Source organism: Melanotaenia boesemani, chromosome 21 (genome assembly GCF_017639745.1).
Source record: "Melanotaenia boesemani isolate fMelBoe1 chromosome 21, fMelBoe1.pri, whole genome shotgun sequence".
Taxonomy (NCBI): Eukaryota; Metazoa; Chordata; class Actinopteri; order Atheriniformes; family Melanotaeniidae; genus Melanotaenia; species Melanotaenia boesemani.
This window is the reverse complement of record NC_055702.1, coordinates 29117718-29134920: the sequence shown is the minus strand read 5'-3', so window position 1 is coordinate 29134920 and position 17203 is coordinate 29117718. Positions and strand designations below refer to the sequence as shown.

Sequence of the window (17203 nt, the reverse complement as noted above, 5' to 3'; positions counted from 1 at the left end):
ACGTTCACCTGCAGACGACCAGGTTTCTTCTCTAAGGAAACTATGGTTGTTGGTGAAGAAGTTGTTGGATAAAGAAATGGACATAACCCGGATTAGCATGGGCCTTGTATTTCCAAAGAGGAGCGCACTGCGAGAGCTAAAGAGGCTGCAGTCTGACTCGGAGCTAGCTTCTTCTCCTGGACAGAAGTAACAACAGGAACGTTATAAGTTACTTCCACATCGTTCACAAAGTGGTGATGCTGTTTCGCTCAGTGTGTTTGCACTTTGTTTGTGGACAGGAGGGAGTTAATGATGTTATTAACTTGTGTTTTTCTTCTTCTTTCTCAGCAGGAACCCCTGGATTAGAGTTCTGCTGCTAGTTCACCCTCTTTCCTGTCCTCTCCACTCCCAACAGATCCAGGTATCTGGCCATCCTTCCTGGTTCTGATCCTGATGGAGGTTTTCCTTTTTGGTTCTGGTCCTGATGGAGCTTTTCTTTCCTGGTTCTGGTTTTGATGGAGGTTTTCTTTCCTGGTTCTTGTCCTGATGGAGGTTTTCCTTTTTGGTTCTGGTCCTGATGGAGCTTTTCTTTCCTGGTTCTTGTCCTGATGGAGGTTTTCCTTTTTGGTTCTGGTCATGATGGAGCTTTTCTTTCCTGGTTCTGGTCCTGATGGAGGTTTTCCTTTTTGATTCTGGTCCTGATGGAGCTTTTCTTTCCTGGTTCTGGTCCTGATGGAGGTTTTCCTTTTTGGTTCTGGTCCTGGTGGAGGTTTTCTTTCCTGGTTCTGGTTTTGATGGAGGTTTTCCTCTCCACTGTGTCCTCATGCAGATCAGGACAGAGGCTTGAATAAAAGAGAAGATCTGATCCAGTCCTTTGGTCTCCATAGCTCAGTCATTCTTCTCTGAACAGGTTTATATGAGCATTGTTATTATAAACTGGACTGATGTGGATCATGGATATGTTTTAAGTGAATTATCTTCAGAATGGACTGAAGTGGACGTGTAAAAGTGACTTAAGAATATGTTATTGTTAATTAAGCTGTACAAATAAAGCTGAATTGAATCAATTTATTTAAAAAATACCTAAATATCAATCAGACATATTGATGTGGAAAATATCCCAACAGATCTCATCTAATATTATGAGTAAATAAATTAACTTATTTATGAAATGAGTCGTCAGTTTGGGTTTCTCTGGCGATGCTTCTGCTCTCCCAGATGGAGAAAATGACTGTTATCATTTCAGCTGGAATTATCCACCGTCACTGAGCAGAGTTGCTGTGGGTTACAGACAATAAATGTCACCGTTTCTGTGGTACTTTGCAGCTCTTCTGTAAAACGGCTGCTGGTGGTAGAAACAGTGCTGAAGCACTCCTGTCCAAATAGCCTTCAATACAAAATCCATAAACCAATCAGTTCGCTGGAGGCGGAATGATTATCCAATATATCAAATAATCGACTGGAAGACAAGATTTAGATAATTTTGTTTTCTTTTTTGTTAACAAGGAAAAATCTCTGGGGGTTTTCTCTCTTTTGTATATGTTTTTATTGATATGAGCTGTTTGTGAGATACATCCACAACAACTTATCTTGTGAGATTACTATCAACAATCCATTCATCCATTTTCCAAACCTGCTTAATGCAGTTCAGTGTCATGAGGGGAGCTGGAGTCTATCTCAGTTTCACTGGGCTTTAAATTTCATTTAGCATCATTTTAACAAAAGAACATATAAATAAATAAAATTATCTCTGGTTTACCTGCACACAGAAAAATTAGTTGTTTGATAAAATACTGTCAAATTTTACAGGTAGTGAAATAAATAAAGGTTAAGCCCATTAGACATCACATTACATCTTGTCCTCCTGGACGGGCTGAGACGCTGGGTTGGGGTTTCAGGATTTGCTCTTAAATGGTTCTCCTCTCATTACTCTGGGAGGTTAGTTTCTGTGGCTGCTGCTAAGTTCAAATCTTCTTCTTCATCTCTTGATTTTGGTGTTCCACAGGGGTCTGTTCTATTGTTTATATTATATTTGCTGCCTCTGCATTATAAACTCTTTTAAAGATATTTCTTGCCACTATGCTGATGATCTTCAGCTATTCATTTCATATATGCATTCAGATCCAGCTTGGGTGTTTGGATGCTGTCAGGAGCTGGATGAATGAAACTTTCTTCAACTTAATGATGTAAAAACTGAGGTCCTTGTTTTTACTGAGAGTCTCGGCCCACTTGCCTCATGTATTAAGCCCTCGGTTTGGAACCTTGGTGTAACCCTTGACCCTGCACTGTCTTTAGACACTCATGTAAAATTACTTGTTCGATCCAGTTTTTATCATCTCAGAAACATTGTCAAGCTGTTTCACCACCTGAGATGGAGATGATCGTCCATGCCTTCATCTCATCCAGACTAGATTATTGTAATTCCATCTTCACTTGCTTAAGCAAAAAATCTCTTGACCGTCTCCAAGTTGTTCTTAACACTGCTGCAAGGCTGATAACAAAATCCTCCAAATTCATTCATGTCACTCCATTACTGATCCAGCTGCACCGGCTTCCCATTTATTACAGAGTGCATTTTAAAATTCTGGTTTTAACTTATCGAATCCTTCATGAACAAGCACCTGAACATATCAGAGACCTTCTGCAGCCCTACGTTCCCAGCAGGTCCCTGAGATCAAGTGATGAAGGTCTGCTGGTTGTTAAACCAACACGACTGAAAACCAAAGGTGACAGAGCCTTCGCAGCCGTGGCTCCTTCCCTCTGGACCTCCTTCCTCTCAGCCTGAGATCTGTGGACTCCATGATCTCTTTTAAAAAGCAGCTAAAAACACATCTTTTAAAACTTGCTTTTACTTAGTTTACTTATAGAAAGCTAAACATATATATAGCCAATATCTATCTATATATACATATATATATATATATATATATATATATATTGTTCCATATATTGGGCTTTCAGAGAAAACAACTGAAACAGACCTTTAGGTTAACTTTTTAATTTCATTACAACACAGATGTACCATGACTTTACAGTGAAAACGTGTTTTTGATGGACCAGCAAGTTTAACACAGCTGAACGGGTCCACCTTCAGCATACTTTGGAATCACTACTCCATCTTTCAAACTAACTTTCCATCATTTATCCAACTTTTGATCCATCAAATTCTTCACTAACATATCAGGTCCAATGAGTTTCCAGACCCACCCCAGCACTTGAATTAGGACCTATGGACATGTCGTCCATCCATCCATATGCTGTAATCTGACTGTATAGAAAAAGCTAGAAAACTAACTCACCATTAGCTTCAGTGGAGCTGCTCTTCAGGTGATGAGGTCTGGTCTCTGGAGGAGAAGCTGTTGCCCTGCCCTATCCTTCCACTTCCATGCAGAGGATGATGAAGCTGTGAAGGCTCTCCAGGTATTTTAACCAGGTTCAGTAGGAGGGTGATGAGGTCACAGGGGTCTCTTCGGGAGGATGCTGCTCCTCCTCCGGCGCCGCGGCTCCGGGACCTCCCCTGATTGGCCTCTCCGTCCCGGCTCCATCCGAACAGTGGATCCGATCAGCGCTCAATATTCAACTGTAGTTTGTCCAGCTTCGCGTGACACGTGCGCGTGGGCGGATGGAGGGACGATGGTCACGTTCAGGAAACATAGAGGCAGCTTTAAAAATACAGAAATCCGCTTAATTTCCATCATGAGTGAAGATTTAATCATCTGACTCATTAGATATCAGTTTATTTAACAGGACATGGAGCTGAGAGCGTTTCATTCATCAGCTTCACCACATGGTGACAAATGAAACAACCTCTGAAATGAAACACAAACATTTTCCCACAGAATACAGAGCAAATATTCAGTGATGAAGAGCAGTGAGGTTTACCTGCGAAGGAGTCTTCTCATTCCACTGACGGAGATCCAGAACCTCCTCAATCCAGGTCAGTGGATATAGTGGCTGCGCTCCATTTGCTCGTAACGATGTGCCGCATGTGACGCAGAGGAGGGGCGGGGACAGCCGGCACCGGAAGAGGAGCAGGAGGAAGAGTAGGAGGAAGACGAGGAGGAGGAGTAGTGGGAAGGGAGAGGAAGAAGAAGAGGATGGAGGAGGAGCAGAGGGGTGGAAGAAGGAAGAGGAGCAGGGGGAGGAAGAGTTGGAAGGAAAGAGATGAAGATGAGGAGAAGGGAGGAGGAGTAAAGGGGCGGGAGAGGAAGATGAAGAGGAGAGGTAGTGGGAAGCGAGAGGAAGATGAAGAGGACGGAGGAGGAGCAGAGGGGTGGGAGAGGAAGAGGAGCAGGGAGAGGAAGAGTAGGGAGGAAAGAGATGAAGATGAGGAGAAGGGAGAAGGAGTAAGGGGGAGGGAGAGGAAGATGAGGAGGACAGAGGAGGAGCAGGGGGGAGGGAGAAGGAAGAGGAGCTGGGGGAGGAAGAGTAGGGAGGAAAGAGAGGAAGATGAGGAGGAGGGAGGAGCACAGGGAGGAGAGAGGAAGATGAGGAGGAGGGAGGAGGAATGGGGGAGGGAGAGGAAAATGAGGAGGAGTTACACGGGGGAGGAGCAGAGGGAGGAAGACGAGGGTGGGAGAGCGAGAGAGAGAGAGAAAAAGAGGGAGGGGAAGATGAAGAGGAGGAGCAGGAAGAGTAGGGAGGCGATAGGGAGGAGGGGCAAGAACAGGGAAGAGAGAAAAATAAGGGGGGAGGAGGAGGAGGGAAGAGAGAAGTTCTTTAATATTAATTTATTGTTGGTTGATCAGAGGCTGAATCAGATCAATTAAACCTTTTAACACCAAGTAGTGAAAGTCGGTTTCTTTTCACCCATAAAGCAGATTTACAGGATTTATCAGCTCGTGTGAGAGGAATCCTGCATGTTTACCTTACATTACACCGATTATTCAGGACTGTAAAATCAAAAATGAAAAAAGAAAGAGTTCAATATTACTGAAAGTTACAAAAAACAAAAGGATAAAAATCACAGAAATGACACTAAACTGATCAGCTGAACATCTAGTTTATTAAAAAATGACTGTAATTACCAGCTTTGTTTGAGTTAAACACAGGAAACGTTTTATTTTACATACACATAAAGGAATATTTTAAATGAAAGTGTAAAACATTTTCATTTGGGGGAGTTGTTGCACCTGATGATTGACAGAAACATGGCCCATAAAGTTCTAACAGATAAAACAGTGACACATCAGAAAGGACTTTAAAACCCTTTACAAAGATAATTTAATAATAAAAAAAAAAGATCTGTCCAGTCAGCTGGTCTAACATCTGGAGTAACAAAGAAAGGAAGGAAGTTGTTAAAGATCCAGATGAACCGAACGCCAGACTCAAAGAAACGTGACGAGAAGCAGAAAAGGAAGAAAAGAAATCAGTCGAGCAGGTCAGAAAGCAGCAGGCTCCAGAGAAGAAGTCCTGCGCTGTAGAGGACTGGATGGAGGTGATGGACCAGCAACGCCTGGACGGGGAGACGATGCTGGAGCTTTGGTTCTGGTCCAGGGACACAGACAAGCAGCAGTTTCCTCCATCACTGATGACCCAGAGGAGAAAAAAATGTTCACACCTCTGTTAAAATGCCAACTGAGATCAAGATAAATCATTTCCAGACTACCACCAGTACAATGTAAAGCACTTATAAAAAAATGTATCATCATTTTTCCAACCTTTACGAATCTGTACAGCTTAATAAAAAAAAAGAAAGAAAGAAAGAAAAAACTAGAAGCACTCAGAGAGTGCAGACCTCCACCAAGCCATTGTATTTATTGTTTATACCAGTGATTGTGGGCATTATTTTGGAGTTAGAAGTTCGAAGGAGGTCCCCATCTCCTCATACAAAAGAATCGTTTAAAACATTCCTGGATCCAGACGGAGATCTGGACCACCCCTCCAACAGGATCACTTGTTCCTTTATTCCGTTTCTGACATTTCTGGTTATATGTTGTTGGCAGACAGACAGACAGACAGAGACATGGGGACAATGTGTGGACATTAATCACAATGGTCCTGAATGGTCAAAGCCTCAGCAACCCCCCTGTGCTCTTTGGGTGACCCCCTTGGGGGGTCCCAGACCCCAGGTTGGGAACCACTGAGCTAAAGGACACAGTTTTTACCACACCTCCGTCCCAATTCTGAACACACACATAACGCAACAACAATTTATGGGCTGTATTTAAAAAGGTGAATAACTAGATTTCTGGCATGGCTTCATGTTAATGTGTTTTACAAGCCGTCCGAGCTGGAAGTGTCACAGCTGAGGACCTGCAACCTGTAGACGTTCAACACAACAACCAGGAAGTTCTTAATGACAAAGAAGATCAGCATCTGGTGCACAACTTTGAAGCGGATCATGACGACGAGGCGAACAACCAAGAAAGGTCCATCCTGGATGAGCAAAGCCTCCATGATGCTCCAGATATCAGCCCGGAGGTGACAGGGCCGAGACGGGGCGGGTTCAGGCTGGTCCTCTGACGATGAGTCCATCACTGTGGAGATCCAGGACAAACTCAGTTTAAACTGACAGTTTTCATTCTTTCCTTCCTGTTGATGAGTCTTTCATCCTTTTAATTTCATGTTTATTTAACCTCTATTTAAACAGGTAGTCCCACTGAGACACTGTCTCAGTTACGAGAGAAACCAGTTTTGGACAAACAAAAAGACGTTTATAGTTACATACAGTCAGCTTTTAGGTTGTTGGTACAAAACAGAACAACAGAAGAGAATCTCAGAGTTGTAGTGGTCAACTTTAAAACATCTGACCATCTCTGGAAGGCCAGGTTGAGAACATGGAAACCTGGGCTTCCAGAGATGTGTGTTCAGACCAGTTCTCTGAGAAGCAGCATGTCCTCTTAGCTTACATTCAGGCACGTAAAGAAGCCAAAACTTGGATTTTTCTGAATTTTCTGTGGTAGCCTGTATAAATGAGATCTTTTTCATCATCTTGAAACTAAAAACAGTAAGATTTCACTGGAGTTTCTTGCTGAGCCGTTAGGAGTTGTGGGTTGTTTTCGTGAGCAGGAGATGCAGCTACATGTTTAATCAGATTATCCCTGAGCTGTTTTTGTTTTGTTTTGTTTTGTTTTCTGACAAGATCCTTCTTGCTCAACTATTCAGTTGAGCTGCCAACTCTCTGAGAGTCCTGCTCCTGGAATAAGCAGCCTGCCAGCCTGTCCACTGATAATCCTCCTGGATGCCCCCTCTCCTCTTTGGTCTGAGCTTTGGTCCAGAGAAGACGGAAGAAGCTGGTTCTGGATCCTGTTCACATCTGGCTTCTTCTCTACATTTGTGGGTTTCAGGGTGAACTGTGTTCACAGACAGTGGTTTCTGGAAGTCTTCCTGAGTCCATGCAGTGGTTTCCAGTAGGGAATCATGTCTGCTTTTAATGCAGAAGATCACCAGCATCCAGCCTTGTCCCATGCACACAGAGATTCCTCCTGATTCTCTGAATCTGCATGTGGCAATAACAAACCAGCGGAGTAACCGTAGCAACAGGCTCCTCTCGCTGCGCTGCAGGACAGAATGGTTTAAAAAGTAGTTCATTCCTTCAGCTATTAGGCTGGTCAACAGATATGTCTGAACTAATTACTTTTTTATCTGTGCATTGTATTTGTATTGGTACACTTTTTATACTTATTTATGTGTGTGCGTGGTTTTGGTGATTGTGTTTGCTGCCGGACACCTGAATTTCCCCTTTGGGGATTAATAAAGTTTTTATCTATCTATCTATCTATGTATCTATCTATCTATCTATCTATCTATCTATCTATCTATCTATCTATCTATCTATCTATCTATGTGTTCTTTAGCATGTTTGTTTTAATTAAGTGTTTAAGTGCATTAGTCTTGTAACAGTAATGCTAAAACCTGAACTTTAGGACTCAAAGCTGTTTCTAATGTGTTAGCCTTTAATTTGTAAAAAAGACCTTATATTTTCCTGTGTCAAATGTTGTCAGTGAATGAAAGTGCTCACGTGTCTAAGACTTCGCTGTTGCCTGAAAGAGCTTATATGTTATATTTCTGTCCTTTAACTGTTATAATGTTTTCTGGAAAAAGGCTAATGAAGATCAAAAATGTTCAAAAAACGGAAAAATGAACATTAAATAAAATTATTCTGGAAACATTAGTAAACTTCACCATTATCTGGCTGGGGTTCACTACTAAGTCTCTGCCTGACTGCAGATCATCTTCTGAATCATACCTGAGAGGTGCAGAGGAAACTGCAGCATGCTCCAAGTCCACACACTCAGAATTACGTAGACCATAGCTGGACTACTGTTGCTGCACACAGACAAAGAGACTTTTAACAAAACAATAAAATGGCTTTTTTATCTCTCCTTTTCCTCCGTTCCACTCACCTGATGTCAGAAATGGTTTCAGAGGTGAATTCCAGGATGTCGGCTGCTGTGCCCACAAAGATGAGCAGTAACTGAGACAGCTGGTCTCTGGTCAGCTCTCCGGTTGCTGGCAGCAGCCATTTTCCCAAAATCAGTAAGATCAGCAGGATCTGATGTAAGGCCAGGATCCAGTCATTGGCACAGACGGTGGTCAGAGGAACCTACGCAGGAAACACAGCACATCTGGTTCAGACAAAGTTTCATGTGTGCAGATGACATTTAAAGAGTGGAAACAAATGACTGCACAGTGTACCAACCCAGTGGTCCAGATGCCTTCAGCAAAACATTAAAGGCTCAATTCTGCTTCACCTGTCACCATGGTAACCATCAGAGACGGCACCAGCAGACCAATAGGTTTACATAATTGTTTTCATTGTTTGTTAACGATTTGAAAAATTGTTACCTTTTCCTGCAGGTTTGGTCCATTCAGGAAGTTTGCCTACATTTAGTAAAATCCATCCATCCATCCATTTTCTTCCTCTTATCCGGAGTCGGGTCGTGGGGGCAGCTGCCTAAGCAGGGAAACCCAGACTTCCCTCTCTCCGGCCACATTCACCAGCTCATCCGGAGGGATCCCGAGGCATTCCCAGGCCAGCCGAGAGATTTAGTCTGTCAAGTGGGTCCTGGGTCTTCCCCGGGGCCTCTTTCTGGTGGGACGGGCCCAGAACACCTCACCAGGGAGGTGTCCAGGAGGCATCCTGACCAGATGCCCGAGCCACCTCATCTGGCTCCTCTCGATGTGGAGGAGCAGCGGCTCTACTCTGAGCCCCTCCCGGATCACCGAGCTTCTCACCCTATCTCTAAGGGAGAGCCCGGCCACCCTGCAGAGAAAACTCATTTCGGCCGCTTGTGTTTGCGATCTCGTTCTTTCAGTCACTACCCACAGCTTGTGACCATAGGTGAGGGTAGGAACGTAGATCGACCAATAAGTCGAGAGCTTTGCACAGCTCCTTCTTCACCACGAGTCCGCATCACTGCAGACGCCGCACCGATCCGCCTGTCGATCTCCCGCTCCATCCTTCCCTGACTCGTGAACAAGACCCCGAGATACGTGAACTCCTCCACTTGGGACAGGACCCTACCCGGAGAGAGCACTCCACCCTTTTCCGGCTGAGGACCATGGTCTCGGACTTGGAGGTGCTGATTCTCCCCAACTAAGACCCAATCCTGAGGCCACCGAACCAGATCCCCTGAACACCTCAGCTGCACCTAGAAATTCTGTCCATAAAAGTTATGAACAGAATCGGTGACAAAGGGCAGCCTTGGTGGAGTCCAACCTGTACTGGAAACGATTCTGATTTACTGCCAGCGATGTAGACCAAGCTCTGATACCAGTCGTACAGAGACAGGACAGCTCGTACAAGTGGGTCTGGCACTCCATATTCCCGGAGTACCCCCCACAAGAGTCCCTGGGGAACACGGTCGAATGCCTTCTCCAAGTCCACAAAGCACATGTAGATTGATTGGGCAAACTCCCATGCCACCTCAAAGACCCTGAAGAGGGTGCAGAGCTGGTCCACTGTTCCACGACTGGGACGAAAACCACACTGCTCCTCCTCAATCCGAGGTTCGACTATCCGACGGACCCTCCTCTCCAGAACCCCTGAATAGACCTTACCGGGGAGGCTGAGGAGTGTGATCCCCCTGTAGTTGGAGCACACCCTCCGGTCCCCCTTTTTGAAGAGGGGGACCACCACCCCAGTCTGCCAGTCCAGGGAAACTGTCCCTGACTTCCACGCGATGATGCAGAGGCGTGTCAGCCAAGACAGCCCTACAGCATCCAGAGCCTTAAGGAACTCTGGGCGGACCTCATCCACCCCCAGGGCCTTGCCACCGAGGAGCTTTTTAACCATCTCAGCGACCTGCGAAAGTCTTCGAAGTATTCCCTCCACCGCCTCATAACGTCCCAAGTCGAGGTTAGCGGCCCCCCATCCCCACTGTTCACAGTGTTGACTGCTTTCCCCTTCTGAGTCGCCAGATGGTGGACCAGAATCTCCTCGAAGTCATTCTCCATGGCCTCTCTAAACTCCTCCCATGCCCGAGTTTTTGCCTAAGCGACCGCCGAAGCCATGCTCTGCTTAGCCCTCCAATATCCATCAGCTGCCTCTGGAGTCCCACAGGCCAAAAAAGTCCAGTAGGAATCCTTCTTCAGCTTGACTGCATCGTTCACTACTGGTGTCCACCAACGAGTTCGGGGTTACCACCACGACAGGCACCGACGACCTTACGGCCACAGCTGCGGCTGGCTGCCTCGACAATAGGGGCACGGAACACAGCCCACTCGGACTCAATGTCCCCCACCTCTCCCGGGACATGGTTGAAGCTCTGCCGGAGATGGGAGTTGAAGCTCTTTCTGACAGGGGACTCTGCCAGACGTTCCCAGCAGACCCTCACAACGCGCTTGGGTCTGCCGGGCCTGACTTGCATCCTCCCCCACCATCTGAGACAACTCACCACCAGGTGGTGATCAGTTGACAGCTCTGCCCCTCTCTTCACACGAGTGTCCAGGACATGCGGCCCCAAGTCCAACGACACGACTACAAAGTCAATCATCGAACTGCGGCCTAGAGTGTCCTGGTGCCAAGTGCACATGTGGACACTCTTATGTCTGAACAAGGTGTTCGTTATGGACAATCCATGACGAGCACAGAAGTCCAACAACAAAACACCAATCAGATTTAGATCGGGGGGCCATTCCTCCCAATCACGCCCCTCTAGGTCTCGCTGTCATTACCCATGTGAGCATTGAAGTCCCCCAACAGAACAAGGGAGTCCCCGGAAGGAGTGCTCTCCAACACCCCCCCTAAGGACTCCAAAAAAGGTGGGTATTCTGAACTGCTATTTGGTGCATGAGCTCAAACAACAGTCAGGACCCGTCCCCCTGCCCGAAGGCAGAGGGAGGCTACCCTTTCGTCCACCGGGGTAAACCCCAATGTACAGGCGCCAAGTTGGGGGGCAATGAGCATGCCCACACCTGCTCGGCGCCTCTCACCGGGGGCAACTCCAGAATGGAAGAGGGTCCAGCCCTTCTCAAGGACAGTGGTTCTAGAGTCCAAGCTGCGCGTCGAGGTGAGTCCAACTATACCTAGCCGGAACCGTTCAACCTCGCGCACCAGCTCAGGCTCCTTCCCCGCCAGAGAGGTGATATTCCACGTCCCTACCGCTAGCTTTTGCAGTAGAGGATCAGACCGCCAGGGTCCCAGCCTCTGGCAGCCCCCCAGCTCACACTGCACCTGACCCCTATGGCCCCTCTTTCAGAAGGTGAGCCCATGGGATGGGAGGCCCACGTCACCCTTTCGGGTTGAGCCCGACCAGGCCCCGTGGGCAAAGGCCCGGCCACCAAGTTCTCACCTCCGTGCCCCACCTCCAGGCCTGGCTTCAGAGGGGGGCCCCGGTGACACACATCCAAGCAAGGGAAATCTTGGACACATGTTTGCCATGGGTGACCCTACCAGGGGCATGAGCCCCCGACAACATAGTAATTTAGTAAAATAACAGAAAACAAATGGTCGTTCACCAGTTACACAACCTCCTGACACTAATAACTGTTCTGATGTTGACAAGTCCGGTTTTCAGTGATGCCACAGCACTGTGACTGTAGTAGAGGTCTTCAATGATATCTGCCTGCACACAGATAGCATTAACATTTTAGTCTTGATACTACTGGATCCACCAGAATATCTTACTTGGTCAGCTAAAAAACGGGGCTGGACTTTCTGGACCAGTACTGAATTGGTTTGACTCCTATTTAAAAGACAGGGACTACATTGTGTCTACAGGTAACTATAAATCTGAGTCAACATAAATAACCTGTGGGGTTCCCCAAGGCTCCATCATGGGGCTACTGCTGTTTAACATCTACATGCTACCACTCGCTCACATTATGGAAAACAAACAAATTACATAACTATCTCACCAGGAGATGATTATGTAATTTGTTTATTTTGTTTGTTTTTCCAATCCAAACACTGATCAGATGCATTAATAACATTAAAGATTGGATGTTTTAGATCTTCCTTAAAACAAAGGCCACTAGAGCGCAAAAATTATTATTTTTTTTTTAAAGTCAACACTCTGCTTCAAACAGTGACGTTTAAAACCAACAACCAAGCCAGAAATCTGGGAGTAGTCCCTGACTCAGACCTGGGAGTAGTCCTGGACTCAGACCTGGAAGTAGTGCTGGACTCAGACCTGGGAGTAGTCCTGGACTCAGACCTGAGAATAGTCCTGGACTCAGACCTGTGAATAGTCCCGGACTCAGACCTGGGAGTAGTCCTGGACTCAGACCTGGGAATGGTCCTGGACTCAGACCTGCGAAATGTCCTGGACTCAGACCTAAGAGTAGTCCTGGACTCAGACCTGGGAGTAGTCCTGGACTCAGACCTTGGATGCTGGATTTTAGCAGTTATATTAAGAAAGCTGTGAAGTCACTTAAAGAACATCTGCAGGATTAAAGGACTGATGACTCAGCAGGATTTAGAAAAACTGGTCCATGCATTTATCTTTAGTGGACTGGACTACTGTAATGCTGTCCTCACAGGTCTCCCTAAAAAGGCCATCAGACAGCTGCAGGTAGTCCAGAACGCTGCTCCTCCAGTCCTCACTAAGACCAGGAAAGTAGATCCTAGAGCTCCAGTCCTCAATAAGACCAGGAAAGTATATCTTAGAACTCCAGTCCTCACTAAGACCAGGAAAGTAGATCCTAGAACTCCAGCCCTCACTAAGACCAGGGGAATAGATCCAAGAACTCCAGTCCTCACTAAGACCAGGAAAGTAGATCCTAGAACTTCAGTCCTCACTAAGACCAGGAAAGTAGATCCTAGAACTCCAGCCCTCACTAAGACCAGGAAAGTATATCTTAGAACTCCAGTCCTCACTAAGACCAGGAACATTGATCCTAGAACTCCAGTCCGCACTAAGACCAGGAACATTGATCCTAGAACTCCAGTCCTCACTAAGACCAGGAAAGTAGATCCTAGAACTTCAGTCCTCACTAAGACCAGGAAAGTAGATCCTAGAACTCCAGCCCTCACTAAGACCAGGAAAGTATATCTTAGAACTCCAGTCCTCACTAAGACCAGGAACATTGATCCTAGAACTCCAGTCCGCACTAAGACCAGGAACATTGATCCTAGAACTCCAGTCCTCACTAAGACCAGGAAAGTAGATCCTAGAACTTCAGTCCTCACTAAGACCAGGAAAGTAGATCCTAGAACTCCAGCCCTCACTAAGACCAGGAAAGTATATCTTAGAACTCCAGTCCTCACTAAGACCAGGAACATTGATCCTAGAACTCCAGTCCGCACTAAGACCAGGAACATTGATCCTAGAACTCCAGTCCTCACTAAGACCAGGAATGTAGATCATAGAACTCCAGTCCTCACTAAGACCAGGGAAGTAGATCCTAGAACTTCAGTCCTCACTAAGACCAGGAACATAGATCCTAGAACTCCAGTCCTCACTAAGATCAGGAACGTATATCTTAGAACTCCAGTCCTCACTAAGATCAGGAAAGTAGTTTCTAGAACTCCAGTCCTCACTAAGACCAGGAAAGTAGATCCTAGAACTTCAGTCCTCACTAAGACCAGGAAAGTAGATCCTAGAACTTCAGTCCTCACTAAGACCAGGAAAGTAGATCCTAGAACTCCAGCCCTCACTAAGACCAGGAAAGTATATCTTAGAACTCCAGTCCTCACTAAGACCAGGAACATTAGTCCTAGAACTCCAGTCCGCACTAAGACCAGGAACACTGATCCTAGAACTCCAGTCCTCACTAAGACCAGGAAAGTAGATCATAGAACTCCAGTCCTCACTAAGACCAGGGAAGTAGATCCTAGAACTTCAGTCCTCACTAAGACCAGGAACATAGATCCTAGAACTCCAGCCCTCACTAAGACCAGGAACGTATATCTTAGAACTCCAGTCCTCACTAAGATCAGGAAAGTAGTTCCTAGAACTCCAGTCCTCACTAAGACCAGGGAAGTTGATCCTAGAACTTCAGTCCTCACTAAGACCAGGAACATAGATCCTAGAACTCCAGCCCTCACTAAGACCAGGAACGTATATCTTAGAACTCCAGTCCTCACTAAGATCAGGAAAGTAGTTCCTAGAACTCCAGTCCTCACTAAGACCAGGAAAGTAGTTCCTAGAACTCCAGTCCTCACTTTTTATGTTGCTTTTAAATTTACTTGTTTTTGCTTGCTGGACCCCACTGTAATGCTTGTAATGTTTCATGTAAAGCACTTTGAATAGTCTTGTACATGAAATGTGACGTACAGATAAACTTGTCTTGCCTTCACAACAGATTCAGGGTCTATGTTTTCTTCTGCTGAGACAGGTGACCCCCTAAAAAGGTCCCATTCAGGGGACAGTTTGCAGAGAAGGAGTTTTCAGGGTTGATTTTGCACCTTTCAAATAAATTACTCTGCACCTTGTTTGAGCCAGAGAGGTCCTTCAGACTGAGGAAAGTCCAGGAGCTGAGACGGGTCGGGCTGTGCTCATGTCATCTCAAACAGGGCTCTGTAAGGCTTTCCTCTTTCACGTTTAAAGAAAACAATAATTCTTATTTATATATATATATAATAATCTATAATAATAATTATTATTATTATTTTTATTATAGTTATTTTAATTATTTAAGAATAAGAAAACACATTACTATTAGTCATATTCATATAATAATTATTATTAATGTTGCTGTCATTGCTACAAGAACAAAGATGAAAAAGAATGTGTTCATATTTGATCGAGCTCAGTTTTCCATGTAGTCTTAAACTTCAATGTCAAATTCATTTCAGGAGGTTTAATATTTGTCATTTTGATGACTGATGTGGTCCTGAGAGGAGGAAGTTTCAATTTAAACATCATGCAGGGAGAGCTTAAAGAAAAAATGAATATACTCTGTGAAAAGTTTAATGAGAATTAAGATGTGCTAAAATATTCTTCTATAAAGCATGGAGAGAAGAAATGTGATGCTTCTGAGTGGACTTTTTGTTTAGGGCAGGTTGTTTCACTAAAACTCACCAGCTCTATGAATGCAGTTACAGTTCAAGCCTCACAGAGGCCTCTTTGAGGTGAACCCATATTACCAAACACAGCCCCACTGTCTCGACATGTAAGAACACCAAAAAGAAAAATACTATGACCTGGATTACAGAAAAAAAACTGTCAATAACTGAGTAGAAAGGTGTCTTTCAATAAGCTGAAAACTAAAAATCACCCTCATTCTGTTATTTCACAGAAAACTGAAAAATAACACCACATAAACCTGATTCTGTTCAATCTAACCACCATTCCAAGTATGCTGCTTCATAATGAAGTTTCTTCCATGTAAAAGTCATCATTAATGAAATATATTGAAACCTACCTCTAATCTCTCCATGACGCTGGTTGAGTTGCTCCTGAGTTTGAAAAGCCTCTCAAAATTTTCAGATGAGTCAAGTTTATTACACTAGAAAGATGAAGAGGGATTAATGTGAAATATTTCTTATTTTAAAATATCTTCATGTTTAACTGAACAGTAAAACAATATAAATGATAAATGATGGATTGGTACTCTGGAGTCTGCAGATTTGTTTTCTTGGTGATGAATCTCTAAAATCCATATAGATGGAATAATACTGATGAGGAAGAGAAATACTGCTGGAGAAAACCTGGAGGGAAAGAAGACATCTTCACCAAACATTCTTATTATTTAAAACTCTCTGTTTTAACAACCTGTTACAGATTACAGCTTGAAACTGTTGAACCATCATACCATTTGTAATCATTCCCCTTCTTTCTCCTCAGGGTTAGGATCATCTCAGCCACCAGCGGTAGGTAGAGGATGGTAAGTAACCAGTAGTGTCCATTGTTTTTCACCCACACCACTCTCCACACACCGATGAGGGAGACGAGGATGAAGACAGCCCTGGTCACAACAGCAGAGATGAACTTAAAGAGCATGTCAGAGGTTTGAGAGGGGGAGAATCAGAGAGACCAGCTCCAGCAGGAGACTGTGAGGAAGAATGTCGTCTGAAGCTGTTTAGCTACTACAGAAGGGTGCGAGACAAGCTTAGACTCGCCTCCCAGAACCTGTTTATTTTCCACTTTACTCTAATGTTGATCCAGCAGCTGTGTCGTCACGGTCTACATGTTTGTAAAATATAATGGTTTCAAAACAGTTGTGAATGAGGAAAGTGCAGGAGCGTCGATGGATCAGGCCGTGTTCACATGAGAAACACCACAGTCCAGATAACAAGCACAGTCAAACTATGAATGAATGCATTCTGTTAACAAGTCTACAGGGATGGAGCTTGGGGGGGGGGGGGTCTGATTGGACATGTCATCTCAAATGATTGACAGGTCACCGAGAGAGGAGGACAGAAACCTCTTTCCAGACCTGCATGGCTCACCAGTATCACTACACCAGTTTGAAGTAATTATGAAGTAGTTTTCCAAATTATTCATCCATTAAAAATACTGACAGAACAAATTTAGTCCCTGTGCAGTTACAACTACTAACATTATGTAAGGCTATTAACCTGATGTTAGCATGAAGCTACATAGCAGTGCTAATCTAGTTCTATGCTAGCAGTAGATTAGTTTTTAGATAATGTGGGGAAACCAGGTCATGTTTAGTTTCCAGTGAGTGTATTTAGGGACTACACATCAACTCAGTCCATCAAGATTTTCACAGTGGAGCTGAAAATAAACTATAAAGATGCTCAAAACAAACCTCAGTATCCATGTTACTTAGTGCTGACTAAGCTAGCACTACAGGATCCAGTTTCATTTTTACAAGAGGCTAGTTGGTTTTAAAGAAGCTACAGCATGAAAATGTGCAGAAATGGATGCTG

At 44.7% G+C, this 17203-nt stretch overlaps 2 protein-coding genes across 4 annotated transcripts in view; both read right to left on the bottom strand.

The window, feature by feature from the left end:
- Window positions 1-4061, bottom strand: part of adgra1a (adhesion G protein-coupled receptor A1a) — a 46822-nt gene extending 42761 nt beyond the window's left edge. The window contains exons 1-2 of the mRNA XM_041974843.1: window positions 3862-4061; window positions 3279-3641 (exon numbers count right to left, since the gene is read on the bottom strand). Of these exons, the coding sequence (XP_041830777.1) occupies window positions 3279-3281 (3 nt within the window). The 5' untranslated portion in view covers window positions 3282-3641; window positions 3862-4061. The remainder of the gene's footprint in view (window positions 1-3278; window positions 3642-3861) is intronic.
- An 886-nt stretch (window positions 4062-4947) lies between these two features.
- Window positions 4948-16382, bottom strand: LOC121633000 (transmembrane protein 26-like). 3 transcript variants are annotated; one of them, XM_041974846.1, is made up of 6 exons: window positions 16123-16381; window positions 15922-16018; window positions 15733-15816; window positions 8328-8527; window positions 8171-8244; window positions 4948-6458 (listed from the first exon to the last, which is right to left on the bottom strand). In XM_041974846.1, exons 1-6 carry the CDS (start codon window positions 16308-16310, stop codon window positions 6196-6198), a joined length of 906 nt encoding a protein of 301 aa, XP_041830780.1. In that variant the 5' UTR covers window positions 16311-16381; the 3' UTR covers window positions 4948-6195. The 3 variants fall into 3 exon arrangements, with proteins under 3 accessions (XP_041830780.1, XP_041830779.1, XP_041830781.1); XM_041974845.1 differs by having other exon boundaries at window positions 4949-6458; window positions 8171-8250; window positions 16123-16380; XM_041974847.1 differs by lacking the exon at window positions 4948-6458 and adding an exon at window positions 6467-7479 and having other exon boundaries at window positions 8171-8250; window positions 16123-16382.
- Between the last annotated feature and the right edge of the window lie 821 nt (window positions 16383-17203).

Bases quoted from the DNA above. Each gene is read 5' to 3' on its own strand.
- LOC121633000 (XM_041974845.1), bottom strand. From the start codon at position 16,310: ATGCTCTTTAAGTTCATCTCTGCTGTTGTGACCAGGGCTGTCTTCATC. The intron at 15,817-15,921 runs GTACCAATCCAT...TCATCTTTCTAG, and splicing joins ACAAATCTGCAGACTCCAGA to TGTAATAAACTTGACTCATC. The intron at 6,459-8,170 runs GTATGATTCAGA...GGATCTCCACAG, and splicing joins GTTTCCTCTGCACCTCTCAG to TGATGGACTCATCGTCAGAG.